Raw genomic sequence first — 17,059 nt, forward strand, 5'->3', positions numbered from 1 at the left:
TATGATTGTATCGGTCTGGGTATTTTCTATGTATAATATCTACGTATTTACGAAAAAAAATGTATCTATGTATTTGTATTAGTTATCTAGTACCCATAACTCAAGCTTTAGCTTAACTTGGGCATAGACGGCGCTGTGTGAAGTGTCCTGAGATTATTATTATCTTTTCTCTTTCTTTCTTTCTCTTCCTTTACAAATTTAAAAGAAGGTAATACTCACCTACACGGGCCTTAGCCAAGTGTGGGAGAGGTTGTGCTGTGTGATGATATTGTTAAGGAGGTTAAGAATTTTCGAGTTATGCGACAGGTAAGTATTGTGCCTTTTTGTGGGAGATATGTTTTGGATGTTATATTATTACTATTGGTTCGTACTGATTAATTCCTAATTACATTACAGCTGACACATTTGTATTCATGAGAAAGATTGTTTGTACCGATTAATTCCTAATATTCGGTACAGTGGACAACATGTTATCTTTGACGCAATTCAATTAGATAGAAGGAAATCACAGAAAATAGGAGATATCTATCTATTATACAGTAGCGATAACATAGCACTTTTTTTGCATCGTTCCGTTCACCCGAGGCAATAGTTACTTTGTTTCCGTATTGTATGTACATTTTTATATTAATTCTTAAAATAAAGACTATTGGTTAATATATACATCTGAATTGTTATATTTAAGTGTGTACTTAGTATAACGTATATTGGAAAATTCGAGTCATAAATCAGTCCCGTTTTCTTATAACAATTATATACCTATATATTTTATAAGACCAATCTTTGAGATTTTTTTCTCTGCTACAAAAGTTAATCATAACGAGAACAGTGTATATGATGTCAAAGGTGTGAAAAATGAAATACCCCGAGTTATGCTTTTTATTCCACAATCAATGTGCCTAATATAAGATTTTTAATGGGAAATTAAATATTCTTTATCAAGAACTAGCTGACCCTGCGAACTTCGTTCCAATTCAGAATTAATCAAAGATTTTTTGAAGTATAGTTACTTAATAAATTTCTAAACGCGCCCTGTTTGACAGATACGAACAGTTTGTATGGGAAAATAAAATTGTTATTTTTACTATTTTCCATGCAATTACCTCACATTTTCTCACCAATTAAACCTTCCCTGGAGTTCTACAAATATTTCGAAACCAAAATTAGCCGATCAGTCCAGCCGTTTTTCTTTATACATTTATTAATCAACAGACTTAAAAATAAGTTTCAAGATCCTAGCTTTAAAAATGATAATATTTCTATACAACCTTTCATTTTTTGTTGTAATAAAGAGTAACCTTTCTCAGGGTTTAGACTGTGTCAGGGTCTGTGTACCAAATTTCATTTAAATAGGTTCAGTAGTTTTGGCGTGAAAGTGACAGTTACTTTTCGTTTGTTTAATCAAAACGAATGTATTAAAAGAAATAAACATTTGAAATTATTACATTTTAATTTATCAAACCTTGAGTTACTAATATTGATTCATAATACTACACGTTTTTATCTGTTGATTATCGCATATTTATCTATTAATGATTATTACACTCTTCTGGTATGTTATCAGTAATGAATTGCCATCACAATGGCGGTGACGCGACGCGGTTACATTTTTTGCGCGTTTTTGTTAAGTGTCCTGAGCATATTGTTGATTGTGGTTGCTGCAGCCAGCGATAGTTGGGTAAGCAACTCTTTTTTCTGGATGATAATGGAATGGTGCAACGGTTTACACTGGAGGGGCAAAGGTGGAGGATGATAAGACGAGGATGAGATCAGATCAGTTAGCCCATCGTGGTAAATTCTTCACGAATTTTACAGAAGGTTTACAGAAGGAACCACATGGTCAACCTGACATGGTACATTGCTAGCAATAGGGACACTAGACCCCATTACTAAAAATTCTCTTTCCCCCGTGGACGATTATGGAATGCTGCATCCGCCTGCGCTAGTGGTTTACGCTGGCGGGGCACCAGTGAAGGATGATAATATGAGCATGGCGATAGGTCAGTTGGTCCATCGTGACAAATTAACTGGTGAATTTTCAACAAACAATTCCTTTCACCTCGGCAGGTCATAACTGGGTGACTGTGTATTTTTATTTTCATTAGATGTTGTAGTTGTCTAATCAGTGTTAGACTGTTGTTTTTAATATATTTTGATGGACACGGAACACCTTTTGAGTGATAGGATGAATGAAATAGTGAAATATGAAGTCAAGTCATTCAGTTAAAGGCGAGGTAACTACAATGATTAATGAGGTAACCAAAAATAGGCTTGACATGGCGTGTTGCTAGCAAATAGGTACACCACATTTTTAATAGTACCCTTGCTCCTCATCCAGATGTGCTCTGCCTGCGTATGTAACCTACCTGAATCTCACTTAATTCTGCAGCCACTAGCTTCCTTTGTTCACTATCTTCAGGCATTTAATGGACAACCACGGTACACCCGTCTACGCTAACGGTTTACGCTGGCACCACGACAATTTTCTGAGGGAACAGCGTGGATATTAACTTGACATAATATTTTCCTAGCTAAAGGTTTAACCTACAACCTACATCTGTCTCATTTCATTCTGGAATGAATGAATGAATGAATGACCATGGAACGGTACACCCGTTCGCGCCAACGGTTTGTGCTGGCACCACAACTGTTTCCAGGGGGAAGCGTGTCGAGGTCAACCTGACATGGTCAACCTATATCAAATGGTATCAACTACTACTAACAATTCCCTTCCCCCCGCCGACAACTACTAATATAAAAAACTACTACTACTACTAATATAAAAAAAATATTGATAAGAATGTCTGTATGTATAACTATTTTTTTAAATTTATTTATATATATAATTCAGTCTACTAATGGCCTATGTTATAAATACCTTACAGACTAACATAGATATGAATGATATAATTAATAGAAAAAATAAATATAAATTGGTAATCGAATAGAAATAAACTTAATATAAGCACTTTTGAATAGTCAAGTTTTTTTATTCTACCGCTTATTTTGGAATGCAGATTCATCACAAGAAGAATAAGCAAGAAACTTGTGTGTTGTTCTTTTAAATAAATATTGATTTACTTATATTTAATTAACAACAAGGATTAGGCATGCGACAATCAACATAGAAACCGCTACGTACTTAATCTCTGTTGAATCAGATAACATCTGCCACAGTAGCGGCGATACACAACACCCTTCGGCCAGTAGTCCTCCTTCATGAAGGTGGCCAGGCCAGGCCATGTTGGTGGGAACTCGGGCCACAAACGCGTTAAAACTCGCGTTATGACTCGACTCCAGCTGCGTCACCCTCAATGTCAGGTTACTCCTGGTCCGTATTCGACAATGTCCTGCTCGTTTTTAATTTTTAATGTGGTTTGTTTCAGGTAGTATCAAGTGCATCGGAATCTGGTCAAGAATTAGACAGTCAGTTACGATATGGCCTGTTCACTGGAGTGTGGGAGGATTACACTCTCATCACGCCGGTTATGAGCACTCTCCATAGTAAGTACCCGAGATTTTTTCTTGAGACTATATAATATAACTTTTCAAGAAGGGTATATTAAGGTTTCTTAAAGGTTCGCAATGCGGGCGTGAGCATTGGGTTCTTTAAGATGGGTATTAAGGGGTCTTAAGGGTTAGTAATGCACACGCGACACTCTTGGTGTTTCAGGGGTTCATAGAATATAGTATCCGTTTATCATCAGACGGGCCGTAAGCTTGATTGCCACCATAGTGATGTAAAAAGTGTATATATATCTTAATAATATTATAAACGTGAAAAATTGTAAGTATGGATGTTTGTTGCTCTTTTATGCAAAAACTACTGAACGAATTTTAATGAAACTCTACAGCAATATAGCTTATGCATCAGAATAGACAACAAATAGGCTACAAATTTCACGCAGGTGAAACCGCGATCACAGCTAGTGTAGTAATAGATGTGTAACGGATATGGATGGGGGAGGGATATTAGTAATGGGTACTAGTTTATGGGTATTAGTTACTAACTTTCGTGTTTAATATACATTATTTAAATTACTAACCGGGTCTTAACACGAATAATTTTATGGCAAATAAAGGTATTTACCTCTCTCGACGTTTCGACTAGGATGCACTAGCCGTGGTCACGAGCTGACTGGAGTAACAGCGATGTCAATGTAGATAGGTGACAGCAGTTTTTTCTTCATCTACCGTCACTAGATTGTTTAACGAAAATGGGTACTAGTATGATACATAGTTAAGCTGTTGTTGATTCTTTTTAGTAATAAACAAATACTTTCCTTAAAAAATAAATTCAATCAGGCACGATTGATGAATCGATAAATAACTTTAATAAATTGAACGTACTACGTGAAAAAAGTTGCATTAATGTAAATAAAATGGAAACATATCGTTTATATAATATTATGTTCTCTTTGATAATATATACATATACATCAATTGTAAAAGTACTTTAATTAACTACAACCTTTGTTTATTTTATAACTAGATAGCGCTATAGGAATTGTCCTGGATTATTATAATAATCTCTGGGCAATTCACACAGCGCTATCTAGATACAAGTTAAGCTAGCTAAAGCTTGTGCCATAGCTGGATAACTGATACAAATGCATAGATTTTTTTTTTCATAAATACATAGAAAACATCCAGACCGATACAATCTAGATGATCAATATATCCAGACATGTGGTGGCGTGGTGGGCCGGGTCATTGGGCTCCCTAAAATATAGTCGAGCGCAGTGATGGCTGGCTCATCCGTCATACTCGTGAACGAGTGCTGCTTGTAGGGACTGGTCTGCTCTTATCACTATGACTGATTTAATATTATTGTGTTTTTATAATTGAGGCTAAATAAATTAGTGCTGGTTGATAGTTTGTATTCACACGTTTCGACTTGTAAAATGTGAATTTACAAGGATTGTTTAAAAGAGCAGCACACAAGTTTCTTGCTTATTCTTCTTATGATGAGACAGCTTTCCGAATAAGCGGTAGATTAAAAAAATGTCGACTATTCAAAAGTGCTTAAATTAAGTTTATTTGAATAAATGATTTTCTATTCTATTCTAATCATACTCATGAATACAAATTTTTGTGCCGTGCGAGGAATCAAACCCGCGACCATCGGAAGTAAGGCGGTGTGTGGCGCAGGACCACCGAGGATGTCAGACTATTACTTATTTACTTATTATATATACTTATACTTTTTTCAGTGACATGCGTGCCTGGCAAAAACGCTTGTGCTCTGAGCTGTAAAACAACTAGAGAAGCGAGGATCACCGAGGTAATTACCTATCTTATTAATATTATAAACGCGAAACTTTGTGAGTATGGATGGATGTATGTGAATATAAAGGCCGACAATGTACTTGCAATCCCCCTACCGCCCATGAGTACCCTCATGGGCCGCGGTAATCACTTACCATCAGGTGAGCCGCAAGCTCATTTGTCCCTTGTGTTATAAAAAAATAATGTTTGTTACTCTTTCACGCAAAAACTACTGAACGAATTTTAATGAAACATTAAAGTAATATAGCTTATACATTAGAATAACATATAGGCTATACGTTTCACGTAAGTGAAACCGCGGACACAGCTAGTCGTTTATAATTAACTGTCTACATTCAACGGTGTTGCACGATTCGGGTTAACAGTATCCTATGTATTAAAATCGAGAAGATGAGCAGTTCATACTTCATCAAAATTAGGTCAGCAGTTTTAATACGAACAAATAACAAATATAAACTACTGTAGGTATATACATTTAGGCTGGATTTCACCACGTTCACATTCAAGGAAACGGAGTTCAGCGTGAACTCGAAAAAATGAACGACGTTGATCTCGTTTTACTTTAAATGGAATTCACCAACATTATACAGATCGCGTTCACCAAAATGAAGTTTAGATTTTCATTCGTTCACAGTGTTACACGCTCATAAAATAATATTTGATGCAATGGGTAATTTAAATAAAATAATTCTAAGAAATATTTGTAATTCGATCATATGATAATTAGGATAAGTTTTTTAATTTTCAATTTAATAAGTACCGTCGACTACAAAGTATAAAACAACAACCTTTGCCTATAAACTAGTAAAAGATTATTTTATTGAGGAAAAATTGGCCGTCTCTTAGGAATTTTCACAGTGTCCAATAATATTTGACTAAAATGAATACCTTCATATTATTTACATCGCTATTATGGTAAATATTACTGATCAATAATATTCCAAGTTTATCTTATCTACTGTATCAATATTTCACTAAAAATTTCATTAAATTTATTTTTACTAGCTGTATCCGTGACTTCGTCCGCGTGGAAATTAACATAATTTTTCTAAAATGAAAGTAGCCTAAGTTACTCCTTATTACATCAGCTACCTGCCATAAAAAGTCACGTCAAAATCGGTCCAGCTATTTCAGAGATTAGCCGGAACAAACAGACACACAAAAATGATATTTTGATATATCTACCGTATTTATATTCATATGGATGTAGTAAATAACGGTTATTTCAATATTACGAACAGATAAAATTGGAGTACAATTTTATTTATACTATATGTATACATAGATTATTACTGCATACAATAAAATCGTTAATTCGTGATATCGTAATCGTTGTAACAGCTGTCTGTTTATTCATTCGTGTGTTGTTGAAAACTATTCAATAAATGCTACTAAAGACTGACCCGTAACGAGAATGATTTTCAGTGTCTTTTTGACAGTTTCTAACGCTTACAAACGTCAAATGAGACGTTCATAATACCAAATCGCTAGACAGTAAACGGTTCAATGTATGGAAATAAGAAATAGAAATAATCTTTATTCATATAAATGTAAATCTATAAATAAATAAATACAATAATATTTCTTAAACAAGCCTAATGTAAACACTTTTTAATACTCATTTTTTTTCTACCGCTCTTTCGGAACGCAGATTCATGACAAGAAGAATGAGCGAGAAATTCTTCTAAATAAAGTTGTTTTAAATAAATTCGAATTAGGGCATATAATATGGCCCAACCAAGGTTTCACATAGAAAACGTATTTTAAAACAAATCAAATTAGAGTTTATAATATGCCCCATGGTTTCACATAGAAAACGATGGTGGATTGGAATGAAAGTTTTTGGTTTTACAAAATATGTTCAGATTAACATACTGGCGCGGAGTATTAGAATGAACTAGTTGGCCTGTCAAACATTATTTTGTTATAGAAATTAATATCGCTATTAAATATGAGTTGATGGTGGAAGGCTGGAATTTTAGGAGTGTATGTATTTTTTTCTCCAATAAATAAAAAAAACGTGGTGTGCCATAGTGATAGTAAAATAGTGTCAATTTCTTACACATTCTTTATGGTTCCCATCGTTTACTAGATTAAGCGCTAAAATAAAAATAAACCAATTCGTATATTAAAAAAAGCTGACCCACACAACTTCGTCTGCGTTTCATTTATATTTTTCATTGCAGCTCCGCTCCTACTGGTTATAGCGTAATGTTATATAGCTTAAAGTCTTCCTCGACAAATGTACTATCCAACACAAAAGTAACTATTCAATTCGGGCCAGTAGTTCCTGAGATTAGCGCGTTCAAACAAACAAACTCTTCAGCTTTATAATAATTGTATAGATTTAGCTACTTTAATAATGTATTGTCACATTTACAGGTGGAAGCGTTAGCCAATGGTTACCGTCCGACGGTCACCTGCACTTCAGTAATAACAGTCGACACAGAAAACCCATGTGAGTCTTTATACAGCATTATCAGATCTACCCCAGATATTGAGTAATAGTCTAGCGGTTAGCATACCATCTACGCCCCTACGACCATCATCATGGTCGCGGGTTCGACTCCTCGCACAGTACAATCATTTGTATTCATATGTATCAATTTGTTTATGCCAGTATGGCTGTTTGTGTGATTGTTATGGATGATAATGGAATGGTGCACCCATCTGCGTTAACGGTTTACGCTGGCGGGGCACCAGTGGAGGATGATAAGATGAGCTTGAGGTCAGATATGTTAAGCCCATGGTGGTAAATCTCTATGAATTTATCACAATGATATCCAGGGGGACCACCTTGGTTCTGGAGCTCAACCTGGAGTGGTACATTAACAATCCCCTACCCACCAAATTTGATTGTATAAAAAAAAAAATTAAGTACATCTATCAGTTGTTTAGTACCCATAACACAAGCTTTCCTCTCACAAGTCAGTCAGAGAGTAAAGATAAGGATAATTTTATGAGAGAAATTGTTGTAGGCTGGCCATTTTATATTCAAATATCGGTACCCAACAAAATATGAACTTGAAAACTTGCTTTTAATACTACGTCGGTAATTCACAATACCCCTAATTGAGAGGAATGGGATATTTAGTAACGACTGACTATGCTAACAACTGGTCAATATTGCTAGCAATGTACGATTTCAGTTAGACCGCCACGACAATCTGATCTCAAGGTGACGAATGTGTTAAGATGATAGCATCCTCCACTGATGCTTCACCAGCGTATACTGTTAGCATACATATCCGAGAATACCATTACATTACCATGCATTAAAAACCTCTAACCTTCTAACTACCTCATACAGGTATTATTTATTGTACCTTACATTGTGATGCGTATTATTTCTTGCACCTATTTCCACCACTCCGCAATTCCTCTCAGTAACTCAAAGGTTGACTGGAAGAAATCCCTCTTCTGGGATAAGTCTGCCATTGTACGCATTTATTTATTTTTTTAAGTCAATTGTGTCCTTTTATTTATAATGTTATTGTACAATAAACTATTACAAATAAACAAACAGGTTAGGCGTGAAGATAAATTCTTTTATTTGCAGTATCAACGCCGCCAGTGATATCCTTTATTTTCTACCTCTTTCTACTTCTGGTGCTGTTCCTGCAACTGCTGTTCGCAATATTCTCTGCAGGGCTGGCTATCATGAACTCCACTAAGAATCCAACCGAACCAATATTTGGATTACCAGGTTTGTAGGTATTTCAATATATTATTGACCTCGCTGGTCTAGCGGTTTAGCACACCGCTTTACTCCCGACGGTCGCGGGTTCCATTCCTCGCGCGATGCATATATTGATATCGATTAGTATGATTGTTTATATCGTCTGGGTGCTTTCTAAGAATATTATGTATGTATACAAAAAATGTATTTAACACACAAGTTCTGCTTAGCTTGGGACTACATGACGTTGTGCTAAGGATATTACGATATACGCTGACCTTCATGAAGAAGGACTACTGCCCATATCGTCGCTACCGTGGCAGATTGCCGTCACCAGTGTCGTGACCACAGAGACAATTTATATTTTATTATTAAATAATAATAAAATGTGGATGTTAGTTTATAAGGTATTTGTGATATGGGCCATGTAGCCTGAATTATATAAAAAAGAAATAAATATCTATCATGATATCTGGGTGTATAGCGGCCAATTACCGTGCATTTTTCCAGATTTTTTTTACCACGCACAACCACATTGTGAACTCACCTTCTAGTAAGGATATTTCCGAACGGATACGATATTGAAACCTTAAAGAAAAGAACTTATTCGTCCTTAAAGGCCAGCAATTCAACTGAATTCCCCTGGTGTTGCAGGTGTTCATGTAGGTAATCACTTACCATCAGGTGTGCCGCGAACTAAGATATCATCTCTCTATGTACTCCCACATACATCGGGTGGAATGGAATTGTTAGTAATGTGGATTGAGGTACCCTTGAGTACCATTTCCAGGGAGAATCATCGTGATAAGTTCCTTGTAAATATAGAAAGAAAAAAATTATTGACAACCTTTATTGCTATAAATATACACATATTTAATATCCATATTACATATATATACAAACACATACACACGCAAAACGATTATAAAAAACATCATCATCATCATCTGCTTCTTCCTTATCCCATTTATTTGGGATCGGCGTAATATGTTTTTCGCTTCCATTCATCCCTGTTCGCAGTCATCGCGTTATTTACTTCCTTTCTTACCATATCATCTTTCACACAGTCCATCCATCTCTTTTTTGGCCTTCCTCTGCCCTTATAACCATCCACATTCATTTGTAACATCTTTCTTAAAATATTATCCTCGTTCCTACGCATTACATGTAAAACATCTATAATATATATTTACAAGTTTGGCAACATGGCCGATATACAGCATTTGCCGTGACAGATAACTATCGCGGCGCTATACTATATAATTATAACAAATAGTGAACTTTGATAATAGTGTTAAAATAAGATTTCATATAATTGTATATGCAATGTAAGAATTCATAATGTAACAATACAACACAATGTAATGAAAACTGTGAAATTAGTAGTAGAGTAAGATTTATATAATTGTATATGCATATTGGTAAATGTAACTGGCTCCTATAAAGATAGGTGACACTGCATGTTGTCGACTCACCCGGCCGGCCAGCGGTGGTTCTGGGCCAGACGGATAAGGTCTGCCTCGGTGCCACTGTTAGGCAAATTGTAACATCTCGGCTGGAGTTGTACAAAAGTGGAAATTAAAGAAATATAATAATATTAAAGTAAATTAAAAAAAGACACGGACGAATATGTCTGTGGAAAATTGTATTTAAAATAAAAAAAAAATGCCTGTCATTTATCACGATGGGCTGATGATACTGATCTGATCTCATGCTCAACTTATCGCTGGTGCCCCTCCAGTGTAAACATTCTATTAGCATCCACAAAAAAATTGCACATTCATCCCATCCTCCAACCGAAACACAGTTTACAATATAGCTGGTTGCAATGTTTGAGATAGAATTACCAAGATGACTTTGTACAAAGCCTACCTCTGGTACCACTTTCCCTACCTCTTTTGACAGCTATTATAAAGCTTATTATATTAATTTTCAGGTTGTCTTTGGGCTAATGTTATAAGTTTAATACTGGGGACAGCAGTGCTCCTAATGTTCGGCATATACTGGGCCACGTCCACTCTTCAGGACCATCTGGCGTTCTCCTTTGTAGCTCTCGGCTCTTATGGTCTATCACCTTCGCTTGGATACTCATATTGGTATATAACATTTTGCACATTTATATTAAACTATAAGGTATGGTCTTGAGCGGAAAAGCAGCGCCATCAATTTCTAAAATCGGCGGTACTATTTTTAAAACATCCAGGAAGCATTGAAATTTATAAACAAAATTTCATCCAAATCGGTCTAGCCGTTTAGAATTTTGATGACCATCACGGGTACAGAAGAAATAATATATATGTATATTAAGATGTTAGACATAGATATACACATTCTAAAAATATGTTAAAAACTTATATAAGATAATTTAAAAAAAGTGTAGCGTGTAATGCATAATGTTTTTTTTTATTGGTTTAGTATATTTGTATAATAATTAAAAAAAAATTGTATTATATATATATATAATGTGTAATAAAAAAAATTGCTTTCTGCACTTTTTCTCTACTATATATCTAAATATATATAACTCAAAGGTGACTGACTGACATAGTGATCTATCAACGCACAGTCCAAATCACTGGACGGATCGGGCTGAAATTTGGCATGCAGGTAGATGATATAACGTAGGCATCCGCTAAGAGAGGATTTTGCATAATTCTGCCCCCAAAGGGATAAAATAGGGGATGAAATTTTGTATGAAACTTTGTCAATTTTAAACCGATCAGGCTGAAATTTTGCATGCATAAAGCTACTATGACGTAGGCATCCTCTAAGAAAGAATTTTGATAAATTCCACCCGTATGGGGATGTAAGTTTATATAAATCTTCTTAGATTTTGTAGGCACTAATTTTTTACACACGCTAAACAAAAGTAAAGCCGCAAAAACTACACCTAGTTAATAATAATACTTACTACTTCGTGAGCGAAGCCGCGAGCCAAAGCTAGTAAACTATAAGTGAGTGAAATTTCATGCTTCTTCGTCTGCGCAATTTCAATAAAAAACGGTACAAAGTTTTTGATTTACATATTAATTTAATGATTATTATTTTTTGTAGATTAAAATTATTATTATTGACATCCTCGGTGGTCTAGTGAGTATCGCTTTACTATCCGATGGTCACGGGTTCGATTCCTCGAAGATACAAACATGTGTATTCATGATTATGATTATTTGATCTGTCTGGGTGTTTTCTATGTATAATATGTATTTATTTATGAAAAAAACTATTAATGTTTTTATATCAGTTTTCTCGTACCCATAACACAAGCTCTGCTTAGCTTGGGACTAGATGGCGTTGTGTGCCCTGAGAAGAAAAACATCTTTGCAGTATTTCATATATTTCAGGTTGTTAATCGTGGCGACTGCAGCCTCACTCCTGAATATCGTACTTCTTCAGTTGAGAGAATACATGCTGGAGAGAGATCCACCTCCTCCCACGCTGAAAGTAGAAAACCACTCAGATGGCACGATATTTTTATATTAGTCTAGTAATTATAAGGAAACCGGAAGACGCAGCGTGGGAAGGCCTCCAGCAAGGTGGACCGACGATCTGGTCAAGATCGCTGGAAGGCGTTGGATGCGAGCAGTGCAGGACCAATCGTCGTAGTGGCCTTTGTTCAGTGGACGTCTTCCGGGCGAAATGATGATGATGATGATCATGTATAATTATAAGTGAATATTAATAAATACGTAAATGACAAAAAATTAAATTATTGTATATTTTTGTAAATATTATTTAATAATTTATTTTATGATTGAGTTTTATTTTTTTTATTATTACTCGCAGTAACCCTGGATATATTTTTTTTACTTTTTTACTACTTGATAGATTAGTGGTTTAGCACACCGCTTCTTCCGATGATCGCAGGTTCGATTCTTCGCACGGTGCAAACATTTGTATTCATCAGTACGATTGTATATGTCTGGGTGTATATTCTGTGTATATCTATACATATATATAAAATTGGAGCGTCTGTTTGTATATTGTAATATTGAGATAACTTTTTTTTTACTACATGCATATGAATATAAATACAGTACATACACCTAAATAACATTTTTTACAATTTTTGTATGTTTGTTCCGACTAATCTTTGAAATAGCTGGACCGATTTTGATGGACTTTTATTGGCAGGTAGCTGATGTAATAAGAAGTAACATAGGCTATTTTTATTTTGAAAATAATAATTCTTTTGTTTTAGAAAATGAAAGTTAATTGTACGCGGACGAAGTCGCGGGCAATAGCTATTTATTTATATATTAACAAAAAAATATATCTATATATTTATATCAGTTGTAAGTTATACTTATTTATAACACAAGCTCTGCTCAACTTTAGACTAGATAGCGCTGTATGAATGGTTCTAAGATGTTATTATTAAATATAAGTTTTGGACCTCTCAGAATCTTTTACAAATTGAATTCATCTAATAACAATAGGTACTTAAAACTCGTCGCCCAACTCAATGGATTATCTATATTTGAATAATCCCTGAAATATTTAAAACTTATTGAATTGTCCGAAAATGAATTGCTCCAATCGGATTACCATACAAGAATGCTCTATTAATATTATTTTTCGTTTTCTCAGAATTATTATGGATTTGAGTTCAGCGACATCTTAAGCTAGGCATTGGGCTGGCCTGACACGCAGAAAGGTTTAGAAAATGTTTTAATTTCGATGATTATTACGTTACTAGCTGAACCCGCGACTTCGCCCGCGTGGAATTTAACTTTATTTTTCTAAAATAAAATTAGCCTATGTTACAGCTACCTGCCAAAAAAAGTCCCATCAAAATCGGTCCAGCCATTTCAGAGATTAGCCGGATCAAACAGACAGACAGACAGACAAAAATTGTAAAAAATGTTATTTTGGTGTATGTACCGTATTTATATTCATATGCATGTAGTAAAAAAAGTTATTTCAATATTACAAACAGACACTCCAATTTTATTTATATGTATACATTAAACACGATTCCAGACGACACCAAAAATATATTTTGTATGAATTTACATTTCCGACTGACGGTAGATTTGACATATCATAAGAGTCTGTAATAGACCTAAATGAATAAAGATATTTTGAATTTGAATTTGACTGAATTTACTTTTTCTGTGATGGATTTTTTTTACGAGTACGAGGTTTTCTCACGAGTCTACAGTATGGAGTTTTTTAAGAAGGGGCTGTAGACCCAAAAGAAACCTTAATATATCAAATATTAAGGGTCAGCAACGCGCACTTGACGCCACTGGTGTTTCAGGCGTTCATAGGTTACGGTAACCATCAGATGGGCCGTATATATGAATTTAAAAATAAAAATGTATCTAAGTATTTATATCAGTTATCTAGTATCCATAATATAAGTTCTGCTTAGCTTGGGACTAGATGGCGTTGTGTGAATTGTTCAGGTTATTAATACAGAACTACAGTAACACATGAATCATTTTGAGTGGCTTTTTAATAGGTATTTATGTAATAGATAACTGATAAATAGAAACAATATTAAATATCATTACAGTATTTGTGACAGTGTGCGTATAAAAAAGAAAGAAAGAAAATATATTTATTCATAAATAGAAACAATATTAAATATTACAGTATTTGTGTCAGTGTGTGTATAAAAAAGAAAGAAAGAAAATATATATATATTCGATAACGTACACGGCGAAACTTCAACTGTGTCCGGAACTGAAGTAGTGTTAAATGGAAAATATCTGTATCTCTCTGCGAGACAAGAATTTCATTGTATTTGCGATACATCCGGGCAATTGGACTGTAATCTGAAATGTTATTCGAGTAAAGTTGGAGATAAAAAGTTTTTATACTCTCGATTGCATGATTTAAATCTCATGTTACAGTTAAATTTAATTTTTTTTAATGAACCTCTGTGATTCAGATCAATTCAATTAATTTCAATTTATTTACTGGAACATGTGTACATAATGGTTTTAATTCACACACCACCATCTAGACCCTAGTTAAAGCTAGGTAAAGCTTGTGTTATGGATACTAGATTATTGATACAAAACATAGAGATTTTTTATTTTGTAAATATACATACATATTATATAGAAAAGGAATACATATAATTACATAGGAAAGACCCAGACGTATACAAACAATCATACTCATGCATGTGCTGTGCGAGGAATCGAACCCACGACCATTGGAATGAATGAATTGGCCTGGGTGTTTTCTATGTATATTATGTATGTATTTACAAAAAAATATAAGTATTTATATCAGTTGTCTAATACCCATAACACAAACTCTGATTACTTAAGATTAATAAGTGCAATATTTATCGTTTGAAGAAGAGCGAATATTAATAAGATTTATATGTTGATTATCGCATGCCTCCTACTTATTAATGTGTATTTATTTATAACAACCTATATTTAGAAAGCAAGTTTCTTAGTCATACTTCTTGTGATGTCTATGCGTTGCGAATGAGTGATAGAATCAAAAAATTATGACAATTCAAAAGTATATTGTTTATTCAAATAAAGATTATTTCTATTCAATTCTATTCTAATAATTAAATAGTTTTGACATTAACTTTGAAAATACATGTACGCCGAAAATACAAATAAATCATTCATCTAAAAAGGGTATTATAATTGACATTTATTTGATCGAAGCTGATAGTATATAGTTGAAGGATCGACCTCCAGACTATAACTATTCATTGATCTCGAACATTCCACAGATTTAAATCCTTGGCCTTTCCACACAATGGTAGAATAGTCCCAGAGCCAGAGTCAAATTTCGTCACTTTTTTTTTCGACAATTTTTTCTTGGCCGAAAACTTTTAAAATGGTTTGGTAGTTGTATTATAAGGGTAGTGCTTCTTCTTGCAGGCTGCCGCCTATGAAGCCTTTTTTAAACTCATGGAGACCTGCTCCAGGGTAGGTATACGAGTGCTGCCGGACTCCTGCCGGCTAAAAACCCCAAGGTATTCCTTCTTTAATATTTCGTTAGAGTTACGGGAATTCGCGAGCAATCTTTTGCTGTATTATAAAGCCTAGTAAAGCCATCTAGTGAACAGTAGACATTTTAAAATAATTTTCCTAATAAAGAATTGTAACGAACTTTAAAGCTATAGTACATAATGTCTATTTTTATATAAAAAAAATAAGTTTGTGAGGGTTTTGCTTCTCAATCCACCCTCGAAACTGCAGCTGACATTCACTAGGCTTCATAACTACCTTGACCATTATAGAAGTTTTCAACCGGGGGAAATTTGGTTACATTAACCTGCCGCATGGTCGCGGACTATAAGTAACAAATTGAGAAATAGTTAAATATTTAACTTCGAATATTAAGTATCAAAGTCCTAAAAGCTAGCCATTTTTATTTAAGAATACGAATTTCAATTTTGTTATCTTATAAGTACGTACGTTATTTTATTTGCTTATATAGAAGTATTTTATATGCAAAAATGAAAAATCGTGCCTTCGAGCCATAAGTAAATATAATCTTTTGATTCCAGTGCATGATTTTGTGCAGTTAGCTTATTAGACATGGAGTCGGGAGTAATATTTCTGTCAGCACTCTACTCCCTTACATTAGTACCTTTCCTGATAACATAATCTATGTTATCAGGAAAGGTATCAGGATCAAGTGTAAAGACAGTTTACGTCCTGACTCCATGTCTAATATACGCGTTACTAATAAGCGTTGTTAAATACTATCAAATAAATTTACTAATGTACAATAATATTTATACATATCTATATATTTTTGTGTTTTTGTATATATATATATATATATATAGTACCTGTTACAGCGATTATTTAAGTACGTATATATGTATATTCACAGGTATGTAAGCTTATTACTATCGATATATATACCTAAGTTAGGTAAATACAAATAGTATGCCTTTTCCCAATACTGCCCTTCAACCGCTTTCTGTTTCTACCCAATGTTTAGCTGGTAGAGAATGCCATATGGCATTAAGCTCGCCAATTGTACATTATTTTAAATAGTGCAATAAAGGATAAATAAATAAATAAATAAATAAGTAGTATAGTTATTTCTCCGGTATACTCACTACTTAGATAAACAATATATATGTAGAGATAC

At 34.1% G+C, this 17,059-nt stretch overlaps 1 protein-coding gene across 1 annotated transcript; it reads left to right on the forward strand.

Moving 5' to 3' along the window:
* The first annotated feature begins 1,582 nt into the window (after nt 1-1,582).
* On the forward strand, nt 1,583-12,533 carry LOC131845543 (uncharacterized). The gene is made up of 7 exons (XM_059194612.1): nt 1,583-1,678; nt 3,387-3,504; nt 5,214-5,284; nt 7,672-7,747; nt 8,849-8,995; nt 10,905-11,064; nt 12,313-12,533. Exons 1-7 carry the CDS (start codon nt 1,583-1,585, stop codon nt 12,449-12,451), a joined length of 807 nt encoding a protein of 268 aa, XP_059050595.1. The 3' UTR covers nt 12,452-12,533.
* The last annotated feature ends 4,526 nt before the right edge of the window (nt 12,534-17,059 follow it).

Source organism: Achroia grisella, unplaced genomic scaffold (assembly GCF_030625045.1).
Source record: "Achroia grisella isolate CSIRO2021 unplaced genomic scaffold, CSIRO_AGI_Agris_v1 utg474, whole genome shotgun sequence".
Taxonomy (NCBI): domain Eukaryota; kingdom Metazoa; phylum Arthropoda; class Insecta; order Lepidoptera; family Pyralidae; genus Achroia; species Achroia grisella.

Coding starts and splice junctions, on each gene's coding strand:
- LOC131845543 (XM_059194612.1), top strand. CDS start 1,583: ATGGCGGTGACGCGACGCGGTTACATTTTTTGCGCGTTTTTGTTAAGT. Junction 1,679..3,386: donor CTGCAGCCAGCGATAGTTGG/GTAAGCAACTCT, acceptor GGTTTGTTTCAG/GTAGTATCAAGTGCATCGGA. Junction 11,065..12,312: donor TCGCTTGGATACTCATATTG/GTATATAACATT, acceptor CATATATTTCAG/GTTGTTAATCGTGGCGACTG.